The sequence below is a fragment of the Vigna unguiculata genome, chromosome 7 (genome assembly GCF_037176805.1).
Source record: "Vigna unguiculata cultivar grain cowpea cultivar isolate G323 ecotype 2 chromosome 7, ASM3717680v1, whole genome shotgun sequence".
In the NCBI taxonomy this organism is placed as follows: domain Eukaryota; kingdom Viridiplantae; phylum Streptophyta; class Magnoliopsida; order Fabales; family Fabaceae; genus Vigna; species Vigna unguiculata.
The window spans coordinates 5,160,776-5,178,796 of NC_140798.1; the positions used below are offsets into that span (position 1 = coordinate 5,160,776).

The 18,021-nt window shown below is 32.7% G+C and overlaps 2 protein-coding genes across 2 annotated transcripts; both read left to right on the forward strand.

The window, feature by feature from the left end:
* The first annotated feature begins 879 nt into the window (after positions 1 to 879).
* LOC114191974 (putative mediator of RNA polymerase II transcription subunit 26b) lies at positions 880 to 7,115 on the forward strand. Its single transcript, XM_028081455.2, has 9 exons — positions 880 to 2,180; positions 2,561 to 2,629; positions 2,744 to 2,826; positions 4,206 to 4,258; positions 4,345 to 4,469; positions 4,588 to 4,615; positions 4,731 to 5,023; positions 5,097 to 5,187; positions 6,554 to 7,115. Exons 1-9 carry the CDS (start codon positions 1,698 to 1,700, stop codon positions 6,676 to 6,678), a joined length of 1,350 nt encoding a protein of 449 aa, XP_027937256.1. The 5' UTR covers positions 880 to 1,697; the 3' UTR covers positions 6,679 to 7,115.
* Positions 7,116 to 14,243: 7,128 nt separating this feature from the next.
* On the forward strand, positions 14,244 to 17,221 carry LOC114189532 (uncharacterized). Its single transcript, XM_028078120.2, has one exon. It carries the CDS (start codon positions 14,260 to 14,262, stop codon positions 17,026 to 17,028), a length of 2,769 nt encoding a protein of 922 aa, XP_027933921.2. The 5' UTR covers positions 14,244 to 14,259; the 3' UTR covers positions 17,029 to 17,221.
* The last annotated feature ends 800 nt before the right edge of the window (positions 17,222 to 18,021 follow it).

An 18,021-nucleotide genomic window follows, 5' to 3' on the forward strand; every position in this document is an offset into this window, starting at 1 on the left:
TAAATTCTTATTAGTATATACTTAAATCAATAATATCATTTAATAATATTCAACAAACATTTAAGTAAATAATTTCAACTTTATAATTTACTTTACAATAATTTTCGCTAGTATTCTAAATTCATACTAAGACTGTTATAAAGTATGATTTAAAGTAGTCATTGTTCTCAACATTGCAATTCACTGCATAATAATTTAAACAACATTTTAAAAGTTAACCTTAAATATCTTTATTTATTTCTATGTTGGCACAATTTTAAAACAATTACTAATTGTTAAATCATTATTACTGATAGTTATATTTTATAATATTTTAAATCACATTCAAAAGTTATAATTAAATATAATTAATCATTAATTATAAACTCTTAATTCTTATTAAAAAATATTATATTATATTAATTAATTAATAACTTTAACACCGTTTTCTAAAGTTACATTAGATATATTAATTATTAAATAAACTATCCAATTTCGTTTCTTAAATTAAAATTAACAACCAATAAACCTTAAATGAAGAAGTGAATAAAATAGAATTCAATTTTGAAATATTCGTATTTCGACCAATTTTCCCAATATCAACAGAGAAGTGGAAGGTAAGAAAGTACTCCTAGAAGACCCATTTCTCAACCCAAATTTTAAAAGGTTTATTCAAGAACAGAATTTTGACCCGTTTTCTAGTGCTGATTGGGGAGATTGAAAAAATAATATTCTTAGAAATATTTGTATAATTTCTTAAGAAAAAAATGTAGAGAGACAGTGAAAAATTTCTCTGAAATTCTCATTTTTTTCCTCGTATTTTTTTAGCCACAATTTTTTTTTGTCAACTCAAAAGAGGGCTAATATCACCAAAATTCGGAACCCTCACAAAAAACACCCACAACAAACCATCTTTTTTGTCTTTTTTGGGACTGTTTGGGAGAACCCGAGAACCCCATTTGCGTTTTTTTTTTTTGAACTATTTTTCCTCTACCATTCTTGCATCACTCAGTTGTTAGCTTGTCGAAACAGAGACAGAAGAACTCTACATTATTACATACGCACAGAAGTTTCATCAAGTAGACAGACAATCTACTGAAACTTCTGTATTGTTTTTGTGCTCCAAATTTTTCGTCAGTGAATACCATTCATTTTTCATAAGATTTTATAATTTCATTTTTCTGTTTTACCTTCGAGAAAAACCAGGCCAAGGTGGTGTTTCTCTCTTGGAGGAGGTTTTTACTTTAACGCCAGAATCTGAAACAACAACAACATGCTACGTTTGTTGAAATAATATTAATAATAATAATAGTTAGACTTGTGCGTCTGTTTCTGATTTTGTGGTGTTACCGTGAACCTCCATCCCCTCTTAATCCAACTTTTATCCATTGCCTAGCCCCGAATCAAAACCCAACCTTTGCCTCAACGCAACACCAAAAATATTATTTTCTTACACAAAAAAATAGAAGAAAAAAAAAACGTAGCTTTTAGCTTTGGGTATCGACTGTCGACCACCCAAATTGAACCCTTATAATCCGTTTTCTCACAAGGGGAAGGACAACAATCTAGTACTTTTCTAGGTTGCATCGAGGCCCTTGTTGTTTTTCATTGATCAGTGACAATTGGCATTAAAAAAATTGGATTTTGATTTGTGGGTGGTTGGTGGATTTGGTTTTCCCTCGATCTATTGATCCGGGGTTGTGGCTTTTGGGTTTTTGATGTTGAGAATGAATAAAGGGTCACTTGATTACTGGAGGAATTACTTTGGAGCTGCGAACTCTGACATATTTGGCATCATTGACCATGCGATCATGGTGGCTGCTTCTGATTGCCCCGAGGAGTTCAGGATGAGGAGGGATGGGATTGCAGAGAGGTTGTTTTCTTGCAGACTGAGTCGATGTTTGGGGTGTGAGCGGGTGGAATTGGCTGTCCCAGTGGATGATGACGGTGGTGAAAGTGGTGGTGCTTGTAAGAATGGATTTGAAGGGACTGGTGCTGAGTTTGAGTCTGAAGCAGGCGCAAGTAAAGAGAGCAAGGTCAATAGTGCCAGCGTTGATGATCCTGGAGTGATGAACACGAACCGAGTTAGCAATTACAGCTATGGGGAAGCTGAGGCGTTGACTGATGAGATTGAAGAAGAGTCACAATATGTCGAAGAGGTGTTCAGGATCAAGGATGTTTTGCTTAACTGTGAAGAAGAGGTATGGTATTTATTTTAGCGCATTGTTTGGTTTTTGTGTGTCCAGATTACCTCTCTACCAACTCCACCCGTACCTTCTTTGTTTACTTCTGCATCAATAGTTGTTTTTTGTGTTGCAATTTGTTTTTTGTTTGAGTTTTAATGAAGAATAAGTTTCTCTTTGTGAGAAGGGTTCTGGTTAGTTATAGTTACAGTTATGGTCATTACAACTTTTGATGTTCGATAAGTCTTGCTACAACCACAGTGGCCGTTTTCTAAAGGCCTTGTCATAGGATATAAGTGGGTTTTATTGGATGGCAGTGGAGTTCTTAAATGAAAGATTAAATTGGTTTGTGTCCTGCGGTCCCCTGATTCATGGTTTTATATTTCATGTTGCAACAGTCTGATTCAGTTTTGTTTGATTCATTGAGGAGGCTTCAGCTGATGGAACTCACAGTGGATCTTTTGAAGGTTTGATTTGAGTCATCTCTTGCTCATTCATTAAGACTGCCATTTTTCTTTCCTTCTGTTTGTTTTGCAGATGTGTTTTTCTCCTCCCATTCTCTGAAAAATTAATTTTTCCAGGCAACTGAGATTGGAAAGGCCGTCAATCCTCTTCGAAAGCATGGATCAAGTGACATTTGTCAACTGGCGCGGACTCTTATCGAGTATGAGTTGGTTTTTCTTTGATAGTTTTGTTTCATATGTATATCCTCAGTATCTATAAATGATAAATGGGTTTTTATCTTCTCCTGCATGGATTGATGTTTGTAACTAGTTTCCTTCCTCGCCAATTAGTGGTTTGTTACTCTTTGTGATATTATTTATGAACTTTAGTAAAGGTCAATGAGTTCATTCACTACTGTTTTTCTAATCCATTCATCTCACTGTCATGAATAGTTGTAGTACATGGCGCATTATAGTAGAGTGGTCTTTGGATTCTAGGAGATTCAAATAGTGGAGGGATTTTCCATAATGGCCATTGTTCTTTGTTCAATATAACAAAAATATCAGCTTTTTTACGCACAATATAAGCTTCAAAAACCCATTTTAACCCCCAAAACAATGTTATTAGTTTTTTTATTTGGATAAAATTGCGATTTCTCATCCATTTTCTAATATGCATGTTTTTCACTAGAAATCACAATAGGATTTGAAACCCTTCTTCCCTGATCATTCCACACAAGCTTGGTTTTATTTTTACTTTTGTTCCTATAGAACCAATATTTTCTAGTGTTTCTTTCTAGTTTCTTTAAGCTTCCTAATTAAATTTGGTAAATTTTATCTACTTAGTTATGTTCTCTTTCTATTAACTTTATCATCATCTTTCATATTTTGAATTCATTACCATGTTCTTATGGCCCATAGATGATTTTTTTTATTTTTTTATTTCATTACTATGTTTTCATTGCTCAGTTAAATGGTGATCGTGTGTATAAACTGTGGCATTTTACTGTTTATCATGCGTGACATTTTTAGTTTTGTTTTTCTGTTTCATGTCATCTGATATAGGATTTTTAGATTTTGTTTCTACGTGCCACTATTCCAGATTGATACCCATCTTCTGCTAATTAGACTAATGCATCGAGTCTGTGATCATGGTCATTGGTGAATACTTAATACTTTTACGGGTCCTAAAATTGTACTTGTACAGGTTGCTTGGTCAATCATGTCTCATATTTGCTCAAATGTGATGCTTATCAAATGCAAAAGTGTCCAACCACCATGTTATACTTCCACATCCTATGCAATTTAGCTGCACTTCTTTTTCTCTCTCTGCATTCTGCTTTTTTAATGACAAAATGGGTTGGTAAACGGAAACTGTTGGGTTTCTTTTTTGTGCTTTAGCATGGAGACTGTTCTAGTTATATGTTTGATGCAGATCTGAATGTAGGTGCATGACTCATGACTGATTTCAGTTCAATTATCAGTCTGCATGCTCAAACATCTCACGTTCTTAAAAATCTTCTGTTACATATTCATGCTAGTGTAGTAGTTTTGCATGAGATACAAGCTTTACATTCTAAACATTGTTATTGAATTGTAGAGGCTGGAAGGAAATGGTGGATGAGTGGGTCAAGGCTACCACAGCTATTGCAGGTATAAACATTTTATCTGCTTTCATGTGGAAGTGATCCTTAAAATCTTCTCTTCTTTCTAATTTTGAAATAAATTCATACTTATAGGTTCAGAAGGTACTCCAGATTCAGTAAATCCATCTGTTATTGATGATGAAGAAGGTCTTCCATCACCTCCTATGGATGAAGGGGCTCTATTTGCCCCTCCAACTGGTTCTATGGAACTCTCCCAGGTACTTACTTCAATGTCCTTCCTCTACCTTTCTTGTATTAATGCTTTGCAGTGTTTGATAGTTAAAATCTAACTTCAACTTCACTTGGTTGGATGTCACATAATTTGATGATGCAAAGTTCTTTGATGGCATGGATGATGATGGAAGTGAGTTGACTTCACAATTTCTTAATGCTAGTCTAGCTAGCTTTTTCTCTACGGTTCTTTGTTTGAATTCCCCACTTCTGAGATTGATGATTATGCTTTTGGTTTGCTATTTCAGATCCTCGACATAGTGGGGAATTCACCAAAAACCGTGATCATGGAAGAAGTCCAACTCTGAAGAGGAGACCTCAGGCATCAAATGAGGCAAACATTATTGCCAAGGAGGGTAAGGGTCAGCAAGCAAAGAAAAATGAGGTTGCTGTGAGGCCGAATAAACCAGTTATCGGTGATTCTGGTCCTGGCAGACCACCAAAGTCAACCATGCAGAAGAAAGGCTCTGTTGAGCCAAAGGTGCAACAAAATACAGTGAAGAATACTATCCCAAAAAATCCTCATGTTCGTCAGCTAGATGTAAGGAAAATTTTTCTTAGGTCATCAAGTTTGTAGATTGAATATTGTTTGAATTTCATTTCTTGTGTATCAGAAACCCAGGTGTTCGGATGATGCTTCAGTCCAAGTGAAGTTAGAAGCCAGTAAGAGGAAACTTCAGGAGCGGTATCAACAAGTTGAAAATGGTTTGTCTTTTCTATTCCAAAATCTATGTCTATTTTTCTTTCAAAGTATAATTTTTAGATTCTAGATCTCTTGAAGTTTGCTGATAATAAAGTTAAATCGAGCAACCTAGTGCACACTAGGCTCCCCACCTAACGGTACTGTCCTAGAGAGACTGTTTAAAAGACTTGAACTTATAACCTAAAAGAGTCAAGGCATGATCTTAGCTTTTAAGAGTGGTACGTTGGTTGAAGTACAAACTTGTATATAACCAGTGACTTTTGTAAGAGATTATGTGTATTTGCACTGGGAGGGATATCCCTTTGTTAGATTTGGAAATTTCAATACCCCAAAAAGTACTTCAAGGAGCCAAGAATTTTCAACTTGAATAGAGATTGAAGATGAATTTGTACCTCAACAACACATTTAGAATTTAGACAAGATGATGTCATCAATGTAAACTAGAAGCACAACCAAGGAAGCATCAGTTCCATATGGGAATAAAGAATAGTCATTCTTTGATTGAAGAAAACCATGATTCAACAAAGAGGAAGAGAATTTTGATTGAAGTCCATAAAGAAATTTAATCATCCTGCAAACAAGATTCTTATTAGTTGTATGATAACCAGAAGGTAATTCCTCAAAAAAAGCTCACCAGTGAGAAAAGCCTTGTAGATGTCCAGATGGAGTAAACTCCTGTTCCATGCAGCAGCAGCAACAAGAGGAAATGTATCTGAAAATTCAATCCCAACATATAGCCACCAAACAGGCTTTCTATCTGTCTATAGTGCCATCAGTGTTGTATTTACTTCATTCCTAGCCTATCTCTATCCCATAAAAGATACAACTTGGTGAAAAATTGAGGTTCATAAGTGAATGAGATTTGGTTAATGAAGATTTTGTAAAGGGGTTGAAGTTTTGTATAAGAACAAAAATTATGAATTGGATAATATTGTGAACATATTTTACATAAGCAGGGGTTCTGGTAATTCAAGCAGATTGAGGGGTACATGGAATGAAGAATTATTTGGATTAGAGTTTTCTGGGTGAGGCAGATGGATTGTTGGTTAGGAGGATGAAGTGGAAGAGTAAGAGGCATTGGATTTGGAATCATCCATGGTAACCATGGAGAACCAAGACAAATATCTATAAAGAAGAAAAATGTCAGAAACCAGAACATTGTTACCATATTGAGAATGATAATAAAGTTTTCATTGATTGAAAAGAAAGAGTACAAACTTATATAAACAGAATAACAAACTTTCACTTAATATACTCCTGATAGTATAGTCTTAAATGTTAGATTTGGTAGATGAAGCTTCCAAAACTTAGAGCTTGATTTGATTACTAAATATACTGATGAAAGTGCTTGTTGATTCTGATTTTCAGCTAAGAGGCAGAGGACAGTACAGGTTATGGAGTTGCATGACCTCCCAAAGCAAGGTATTGGCCACCGGAATCCGCATGTGAAACCCGGAAATCACAAGAAGCAATGGGGTCATGGACGAAGATAGAACAGTTAATTGTTAATTTGAATGCATTTTCATGCTTCCAGAATCTGGACAAGAACTCCCTTTGCCAGCCATTATTGAAGCTTCATCATCTCTTGACCATACAAAAACTATAATTCAGTTCACCATTCTTACCTGTATAGAGCTGTTCTGATGGGAAGAGCAGTAACCTCTGAGTCACTGTTTCATTTCCTAAGCAAAAAAAGGTTGAATATACATAGAATTTTGTTGATCCAAGATTGGATTTGGAAGAGGATTCTTGAGCAATGTGGTTCTTAATTGGGTATCCGTAGGTTCCATCTTCATGATTGGTCATTTAATTTTGGACATTTTTCTTGTCACAAAACATTCATCAGGTCTTGCCTTGGGGTCTCAACTTTTCAGCTCCATTGTCACAGATTCAAGAGTTCTTCAGAATAAACAACAGCATTTAAGTATCATTTTTTTTTATTATTAAAAGCCTTTTCAACCTTTCTTGCATGCTGTGTGTTAACTAGCATTTGAATTTAACTTTCAAGAAAATGCTCAGAGTGTGTGATGCCACAGGATATAGTGTACTGGATTACCAAGAAAAATGCTGCAACTCTACTTGGCTCTGAATATTGATTTTGAATCTGCTCTACATAACTTTTCTATCTTTCTTTATCAATTTAACTCAATTGTTGAAAATTTAAATGTTTTTTTAATAAAAGAAAAATATGTATTATTAATTCAATTAAACATTTAAAAAGATCATAGCAAATTATATTGACACCCCCTCTCTTCAAGAAATATTACACTCTATCACCAGTTTTTGACCCTACAAAAGACTCTAAAATTTGTATTCTTCTTAGTTAGGGGACCCTAAAGTCTATATGTAAAGAAAACCATGTAAAATTTGAAAACAATAGCAACTTAAGGATATTTTGTAAAACTGATATTAAATACTTGGTTCAATTACTTTTTCTCTCTTTGTCTAAAAATGTTAAATTGATTTTCAATTTTTTTAAGTTTCAATTTGATCCCAATTTTTGAAAAATTGATGCAATGTGATTATTTTTGATAAATTTTTTTAAACGGATCAAAGATTTTTCCATAAAATTAAAGTTTTTAATAATGATGATTTGATTTATTGATGTAATTAACATAAATCATTGATTAGCTTCAAGAAATCTAATAAAAAAGACCAAATTGGATTAATTTTTTTAAAAATCGGAATCAAATTAAAACTTAAAAAAATTGGAGAATCAAATTGATATTTCTAGATAAAAATATGAACCAAAAGAGTAATTAAATCTAAATAATATGAATGAATCCATAGAAAAAGAAAAAAAGTATAATACAATTTTTTTTTTTCGCGTACAATACATTATGCATTTTGAAAAGAAAATATTATTTACCAATTCAGCTCCACATGGCTTAATTTAAAAATAAAAATACATTACATTATACTTTTTAATCCTTTAACTTTTCTATTTGATTTACTAAGATATTTTTTATTTGGGAAATTTTATTTAATCATTATATTTTTAAAATGAATAAAATTGAAAATTTACACTTCATTTTTATCGAGTTTAAAATTAAAAATATTACTTTGAGTAAAAGTTTACTTTTTATTAATTTTGGTTTTAATATGTTTTTTTTTTATTTATTACTATGCACTGGTCAGCGGTTGCAAAAAGAGAGAAATTGGAAAAGTTTAAAGCGTTTTTCTTAAGATTTTAAACTGCCATAAATTTGTTTATATTCTCTAAGTATCATGATCTTATAAACAATTATTAGTGTTTAGAAGAACCATTTTGATTAATATAAAATAATAAAAAAATAAATTGAAACTTTAAAAGATAAGAGATTGAAAATATAAATGTTACACTTAAATAAAAGCCTAGAGGTATAATTGAACTTAAAAAACAACTCATGAAATTTATGCGACAAAAGAGAGAGAGTTAGATTATAAAATATTAAACGCATAAAGAGTATGCATGCATTAGTTTCATTGTTTTATATTTAAGGGACATAAAATTATAATAATCATGCTTTGAGGAATAAAACTATATGAGAGTTGTAATCATAATTGAATATTTCACGATACCAAACATAAAAGGAGGAAAAAGAAAATATGAACTATAAACTTGCAAATTGCGTCGTATAATGTTGACTATCTTCAGTGCACCCGGCAAAGTTGTATTTGTTTTTGCCTTCTAGCTTTCTCTTTTTATTATTTTTATTTTTCTCTTGTGATGTTAAATCATTTTAAATTTCATAATTATTTATATAATTGATAGGAACATTCCATGTAAAGGTATTCCATATAATGATTATTAGATTATAAATATACTAATGTTTTTTTAAATTATTTTAGAGATATTAAAATAATTTCTCTCTCTCTTAATTTCATTAAAGACAAAAAGGGTATTTTGACAAATAAATTGAGTACATACGGCAGTGGAGACCAAACTTTTGAAAACACGTTAAAAACCTTTTATGATACATCTACGATGAATTTGAATATAACATTAAATAGGCGTGATAAAGGTGTTAGAAAATAAGAATACACATTTGGATATATATATATATATATATATATATATATATATATATATATATATATATTGTATTCAGTATAGTGGTTAACTTGACCCATAACTCATGATCTATGGATTAGCTTTAACTCACTTTTGAACAAGTTCGTTTTTAGAACTTTTCCAATTGAGGGGTCAAAAAATATCAACCTCCAAAGTCCACTCTAAAGTGGTTTAACGTCAAGATTAAGGTGAATTTAGTTACAATACAAGACTTTAATTAATTTTTAAAAATAATACTTTCAGTTTGAGTTGTATATCGAGTCAGATTGTCTCAAGCTGAAGTCAACATGGACCAAAGGTTAAGATAGGCTGACATAGACTGAAGGTCGAAACAAGCCGTTTCGGATGACAATTTGAGGCGATCACTCTCGGACCGAGGGTGGAAACCTAGGCCAAAGGTCAAGAAGGGTAAAAAATCAAGACGGGTCGAATCGAATCGAAGGTCGAAAAAGGTCAATTCAAACCGAAGGTTGGGACAGTCTGACTAAGGCTAAAGGTCAAGACTAGTCGGTTCGAATCAATGGTCAAGATGAGTTAGCCCAAATCGAAGGTCAAGATGATCCAGCCCCGACTGATGGACAAGATCGGGTCAAAGGTCAACACAAGTCAACCAGTGTCTCGGGCGGTCTCGAGCCATAGGTGGAGATAGACCGACCTAGGTTAAAGCTCAAGATTGGCTGACCTGGACTGAAGGTCATGACAAGCCAATTAGGGATGATAGTCGAGACAAGATGATTATGGCCAAAGGTTGAGACAAGTTAGTTCAGGTTGAAGGTCGAGACTGGCCAACCTGGCTCATACCAAAGGTCAAGATGGGTGTGCTCAAGTCGAAGGTTATAATGGGCCGACCTAGGTTGAAGGTCAATACAAACCCTAACAAAAATTAGGTCGAGTTTGGTAGAGTTTGCTCCAATAGTAATTTGGTTGAGTCGCCCCCCTACTAAAATTCGGTTAAGTCAGTAGAGTCGACCTTAACCCTCATCAAAATTCAGTCGATTAAGCCTCAATTGAATTTTGACCGAGTCGACCCGATAGAAAATTGACTAAATTTTTCCGAGTCAACCTCGACCTCCTAGTCCATTGAGTTCGCCTCATCCAAAATTTGGTCGAGGTGGCCCTTGTCGAAGGCCGAATTCAACTAAGTTAGCCCCACCGTTAGAGAGGGGTGGGTCCAAGCCGAAGCTCGAGACGAGTCGAAGCTCAAGACTACCCAAATTGGTTGAATGGTTCAGACGGATCGGTCGGAGTCGAAGGTCGAGATAGTTGGCCTGGGTGGAAGGTCAAGACTGGTGCGACTCGGGTCGAAGATTGAGATTGGTCGGTTCGACTTAGGCCGAAGGTCAACACAGACTGACCATGGTTGAAGTTCGAGACAAATCGGCCTAGATCGAAGGTCGAGATTGACCGACTCAAATTGAAGGTCGACCCATGTTGGTTTGGGTAAATGTTAAGTCTAGGGATGTCAACGAGACGGGTAGTGTACATGTGGTAGCTCCTTCGTATCCTACCTGCTGGATAAATATATGCCCCGTACCCATACTCATACCGTGCGGGTATCCGTTATGCAGGTACTTGCATATTTTTTAATATCCATGGGTACCCGCGAGTATCTATAAAAGAAAATTTTAACAACATATTTTAACCATAAATTTAAATAAAAGTACAATGCATAACATTCATAAATTTCAAAAAAAGTGCAAATAACTCATTTAAATATTGTTGAATAGGAGTTTACAAAGAAATGATTTTTTTTAAACCAATTAATAAAAAATAACCCATTCAAAATCAATGTGTTAATGTTTTAATCATGTTTTTTTTTTAATTTAAATTAGAGTATAACGAATATGGTATCACGGAAACGGATACTATGATACTCGTAACCGTCCCATTAACATACGTGTATAAAAAATACATGTACCTGTTACCTGCGAGTATCTATTCACAATATTCATTTCCTACTTATTACAGGTATTATCCGCGAATACCTGTATGAATTTTTTTGACATCTCTAATTAAGAGATATTTAAACTAAAAGTCGAGATGGAATAATCTTAACAAAATGTCTAATACTATATTTTAAAAAGTTAATATTTGAACAAAAGACGTTTGGATAAATAAATTCAACATTTAGCTGAAAAAGCCTATACATTCAATCTCCCATTGATATTTCCATTTCAATATGTAAGAACCTATAAATTTATTATTTTATTTTATTTTAGTTTATAAAATAAAAAATTAATATATAGTTTAATATAACTTTGTTTATTTTTAATTTTTAAAATCTTTTTTTAGTGTAGATTCCATTACTTTTATTTATATATATATATATATATATATATATATATATATACTTAAATGAGTGAGGTTTGATAAGTTGGTCAAGGTGGTGCAGTGTAACAATTTATTTAAACTCGTTCTCATAAATTTATTTGGTTGGTTAAGATGGTTCATCCATCCTGCACTTCATATCTTAAAAAAGGGGAAAATTGATTGAGTGTTTAGAGTCAGAGCTTTTAATGTACATATGAACTCCTCCGTATTGGTGCAATCCGTTTTTCAAGAAAACTAAATCAAAATTTCAAAGAATATATAATTTCTCGGATATTGATGATTTGTTAGGCAATGGTCGAATTCATGTTCTTTTTAGGGATATCGGTCTTTTGCTAGGTAATGATCGAATTCAGATTCTTCTTAGAGATATCGACCATATGTTAGGAACTAGTTGAATTCAGATTCTTTTTGAAAATATATTGGTCCTCTACTAGACAATGGTCGAATCTAGTTCTCTTTTCGGGTAAGGACTTCGTACTTGTGAATGGTCGAATCCAAATTTTCTCTTTTGGATTGGGATCCTCTACATGTAACGGTCAAGTCTGTCTTTAAATCTCTTTTCTCTTACTTTTTCTATATCTCCTTTTGAAACTCAGACGAAATCAATGTTTTTATCTTTACTTATCCTTTACTTCAATAATATAAAAATGTTACATTTTCATATTATTTAGTAAAATATAAGTAAAGATGGACAACTGTCAACACCTAATTTCATCTGAATAAATTTATTTTTTGTCAAAAAATAAAGAATATAAAAAAAATTTAGTTAATGGTAAAAAAAATGAAATAATTTTCTTTAGATTTACAAACTTTAATTTTAACATAAATAAAAGGAAAATAAAATGAAGGAAGAGCCCATTTTTTTTAATTATCACACCCTTCTCTTCTCAAGAGTCCAAAAATTTTATACATATCTTCACATCTACTCATTGTTATTTACACTCCTCACATGACATGTCACCAAAAGATATTTTTAAATCTCTGTTTATAGAGAAGAGTATAATTTTAATTATAAAAATTAAAATCAATATCTTTGACACTGTTATGTTTTATTTGATTATAGTGATGTGTTGTTATCATGACCAATTTCTTTTTTATAGTTTTCATTATCAATAAGGTCATAATTACATTGGTATTTCAACGTGTGTAGTCTATCATATGAGAGGAGATAAAAAAAATTATACACTTCTCCTATTCTTTCCTATGTACACATACACATTTCCTTCTTTTTTTTTGAAAAAAAAAAAACTCTACAAAGAGGTAAAAAAAAACAGAAACAGTAGACAGTAAAGGGAGAAAATGTTATTGTAATGTAGAGAGAGTTAGTCCCATTGTTTTTTCTATTCTCAATTTTTATTATATTTTGTTTTAATATTGTACGCGTTTTTGTTTTTTATATCTCATTGTCTTTTGTTTTAGGATATTATTTTTTACGGTTCATAAATATCTTATACTAAAAATCATAAAAATATATAACTTTTTAATTTCTTTTAGTATCTGTCTGGTCGCTCGAGTCGTGTAACATCCATTTTCAAATTTTTTTTTTCTAAAAAATATAAAAAATATATAAATAATTAAAAATAAAAAATAATTTTTTTTATTTATATTTAGTATTTGTTTAGTCGCTCATGTCACGTGATATCCACTTCTAAATAATTAAAAATATCTAAAAACGTATAAACGTTTTCAAAATTATAAAAAAAAAATTTAAATCAACAATTTTGTAAATGATTCGATTAGAACTAATCATTCCTATGTATGTATAGATTTAATATTCTTAATATTTAGCTTTATAACTTTTTTTTCTTTCTAATATTAGGCTTAACATGAAATCAATTCACAATTTCAATATATTTTACTTTCTATGTTAACAGAACCTTTATATATTTTATTTCTCATATTTAAATATTTGTATTATTTTTAATATTTTGATTTATTATTTATTTTTTCACATGAAAATGAATTTAAATATTTAATAACATAAACACTTTATTTATCAGATAATATTATTTATCAGATAATATAAAAGAAGTTATCTCATTTATTCTTTTATTCTTAATTTTTATTTTATTTGAAGAACTTATTTTGTTTCGAATCATTTGAATAATATATTCTACTAAGAAAAAGAGAGTTTATCTTTCTCCAACAATGAAAGTTAAAAATACAGTATTGCAGATTTGAAGTACAATTAGCTAATATCCTCAAAAGACCTTGAAAAGTTGAAAGGTTTAGAAATGTAAACAAGTTAATTGGTGTTATTAATGTAAACACGACTTTGACTTAAGAAGAAGAAGGGTTAGAGATCTAGTTTTCTGTTGTTTTTAGTTCCGCTTTATGTGTTCTGTTTTTCAGTACCTGCTATATTTATGTGTTAGAGATTTAGTTCCGCTTTATTTATGTGTTCTCTATTGGCATCAACTTTTCTATTGTGATAAGAAAGATTTGGACATGGATAATTTTTCTTTGACAAACACCGAGTGGACAGACACGTCTTTGAAAGATGCACACAATCTGGACAAGAAAAATTATTGTTGTGCACTTATTTTTTTGTTAGAGAAAGAACAAATTGAAAAATAACGTAATAAATGACATGAACATTTCTCCATCAGCAAAAACTGTTGAAAAACCAACGAATTCTATATATTCTCCCTTCATCAAACCTCTTAGCTCAGAAACACTATAGAATCACATGCTCTTAGTCACAAACACAACAAACAATCTCTCTTCTTCAGACATGCAAAGCTTTGATTTTACTATTGCTTTCCTCGTAATTGCATTTGCAGGCCATTCATCATTTGGCTGCATTGAAGAAGAGAGACAAGCACTTCTCATTATCAAAGAAAGCTTCAGAGATCCATCATCAAGGCTTTCCTCTTGGAAAGGAAGTGATTGTTGCCAATGGAAAGGTGTAGGTTGCAGCAATATTTCAGGACATGTTGTGGAGCTTGATCTTAGGAACCCTTGTTCTCCACCGTTGTACCAAAGATATCCTCCACAAAATTGTCCCTTTTATGAAAACGTGCTTGAAGCTCAACATGTTCATCCTTCAATATTTCAGCTTAAATATCTAACCCTTTTAGACTTGAGTGGAAACAGATTTTCTAATACTTCCATCCCAATCTTCATTCAATCTTTGGAGCATCTCCAAACCCTTTCTCTCGCTGACTCTCTATTTTCTGGGAGGATCCCACATGTTCTTGGGAACCTCACAAAATTGAACTATCTTGATCTTAGTCTCAATTTTCTTCTCTATGTCGATGACTCTCACTGGATTTCCAAACTTTCGTCACTCCAGTATCTTTACCTGAGTCAGGTGAATCTTGGTAAGGCACAAAATTTGTTGCAGGTGCTCAGCATGCTTCCTTCTTTGTCCGAAATAGAGTTGGCGAAGTGCAGACTGAATGAGTTGTTCCCTCATCAACTCGTTATTAGAGCCACAAATTTTTCCAGAGCACAGGTCTTAAATCTTGCTGAAAATGAACTTGAAGATCATATGCTGGATGTTTTTCAGAACCTGACTTCTGTTACATACATGGACCTTTCTGACAACTACTTAACCTCCACTCCATTATGGTTGAGTAGCTGTACCAAACTTAGCACGCTATTGCTTAAAAATAATGCTTTCAATGGCTCATTTCCTCCTTTGCAAGATATGAGCTCTTTGACCGAGCTTCATCTTTCAGATAACAATTTTGATTCTGTTCCATCGTGGTTAGCCAGGTTGAAGGGTCTTAAAGTCCTGAATCTTCAACGAAATAATCTAAGTCATATTCAGGGATCTCTAGCATCTATTCTTGGAAACTGTTGTGACCTGAAGGAATTGTACATGTCAGGCAACAAGATTCAAGGAGATGCACTTGGAGACAGTATACCATCCGGATGCATCAGCTATGACTTAGAGCGATTGTATATGAAGAACAATGAACTTGATCGTTTCCCAGAATGGTTGAGTCTGTTTGTGAACCTACAATATCTTGATCTTTCTGAAAACAACATCATTGGTTCGATTCCTCGTGATATTGGTCAACTCAAAAAGTTGGTAACACTTTATATTCAAAGCAATAGGTTAAGTGGAAACATTCCATATAGTCTTGGTCAACTTCAAAACCTACGAAACTTAGACGTCAACCAAAATTATCTAGAGGGTGTGATTGCTGACATAAGATTGCCTAAGAGCCTTGTTTACTTGAACCTCACCAATAACCATATAACTGGGTCACTTCCCCAAGATATTGATCATAGGTTGCCAAATCTTACTCACTTGCTTCTTGGAAACAACCTTATAAGTGGTTCCATTCCTAACTCACTCTGCAAACTAGATTTGTACCACCTTGAGCTTTCAGAAAACATGCTATCAGGTCAAATTCCTAACTGTTGGACTGCTAGTCAAAAACAATTCACTGCTATGAATTTGGCATCCAACATATTATCAGGTGTTATTCCAAGCTCTTTTGGTAACCTACTCGGGTTGAAATGGTTTCACTTGAACAATAACACTCTTCATGGGAGTTTTCCGTCATCTTTGAGAAATTTGAAGAATCTTTTAATATTAGATATAGGAGAGAATCTTATGTCTGGGATCTTGCCTTCATGGATTGGAAACACTTTCTCCTCCTTGCAGATTCTTATACTAAGACAAAACAAGTTTAGTGGAACAATTCCTTCAGAACTATGCCAACTTTCTGCACTACAAATCATGGACCTCTCGAACAACAACTTGACGGGCTCGATCCCTCACTGTGTTGGAAATCTCACAGGAATGATTTTAGGAAAGAATTCTGTCACCCAATCGAGTAAGAACTTGACAGAGAAGTTGAAGGTTGAAAATAATGAATGGTATGAACAAGAGGTGAGACAGGTTGTGAAAGGAAGAGAACTTCAGTATACCAAAATTGTAAAACTGTTGTTCAACATGGACTTGTCAAACAACAATTTGAGTGGATCAATTCCTGAAGGAATAACATTGCTTTCTGCGTTACATGGCCTAAATCTATCACACAATCATCTTTCAGGACAAATCCCCAAAAGAATAGGGGACATGAAATCTCTAGAATCTCTTGACCTTTCTCATGACCAGCTTTCAGGAACAATTTCAGATAGCATATCTCGTTTAACTTCGCTGAGCCACTTAAATATGTCCTACAACAACCTCTCGGGACCGATTCCCAAAGGAACTCAATTGTCAACCCTAGATGATGATTTTATTTATGCTGGCAACCCTTTTCTCTGTGGAGCTCCATTGCCAAATGAGTGTTTTGTTGATGATTCCCAACATGACCATGAAGATGAAGATGACAATGAGGATAAACTGGAGGAAATCTGGTTTTACTTTGTCATAGCAATTGGCTATGCTATTGGATTTTTGGCTGTCATTGCAAGCTTATTCATGAGTACCAGTTTGAGACATGCACACAGCCAATGCATTGATGAGATGCTGAGAATAATAAAGTCCTTATAGTGCAGTTGGCAAGGTTTGAGATAAATATGTATAGGAAAACCTTTTTTTGGAGTCAGTTTTTATTCCTTTTGTGTCTGTTTAATGCCTTTGGATATCTTAAGTTTATTTTTGCTTCCTCGTTTGTAAAAGCACAATAATTTGAGATGTAGAATTTTCACTTTTATTATTCTATTCAAGTGCTAATAAACAAAAAAAAAAATATTCTATTCAACTTATCAAGAGATTCATGACGATAATTATCATGTATTTCTTGACAATGGTTGTATAATTAGCATATTGAATAAATAATTAATCTACTATTACAACACAATTGCGACGAGATGGCGAACAAAAAATAAAATAAAATAAATAATGGATTTAAGATAAAATAAAATTTTAGGATTCACTACTATAATTTCATCTGAAAATTATAGAAAACCATAAAAATAAAACATAAGGTCTGTAATACCGGATTTTGAGTCCGGAAGTCTATACGCACAGAGAAGGTGTACCTTTAAGTGTCCACCCAAAGGCGATACCCTTTAACTAAATATGCAAAACTAATGTGGATACTAAAATGCTTAAATTTCCCCGAAAAGAATAAAGATGAATGAACAAAAAATATTTTTTAGTTTATTGGGTTCGACAAGGATAAATCCTTGTTCATAGGTATTCTCATTAAAAATAAGAAATCAAAAGTTATGTAATTCTTTGAGAAATGTTAGTTTGAAAGTATTGATGTTTTTAATTTTTGAACATTTTATATTTATATTTTTATATTTTTGGGAAAGGAAGGGTATCGAGTACTAGGACAACACAAACGATTACATGAGTACTCACTTTTGAAGAATAAATTTTAATTATCATTTTTAAAAAGGAAATGTATTTTGAAATTATTTTAAAACGAGAAGGTATTAAGTAATAGGATGAAGCGAGCGGTTACACGAGTACTATACCTTAAAAAAAAAGACAAATTTTTTTTTTTTTTAGAAGAGACAGAATATCAAATACTAG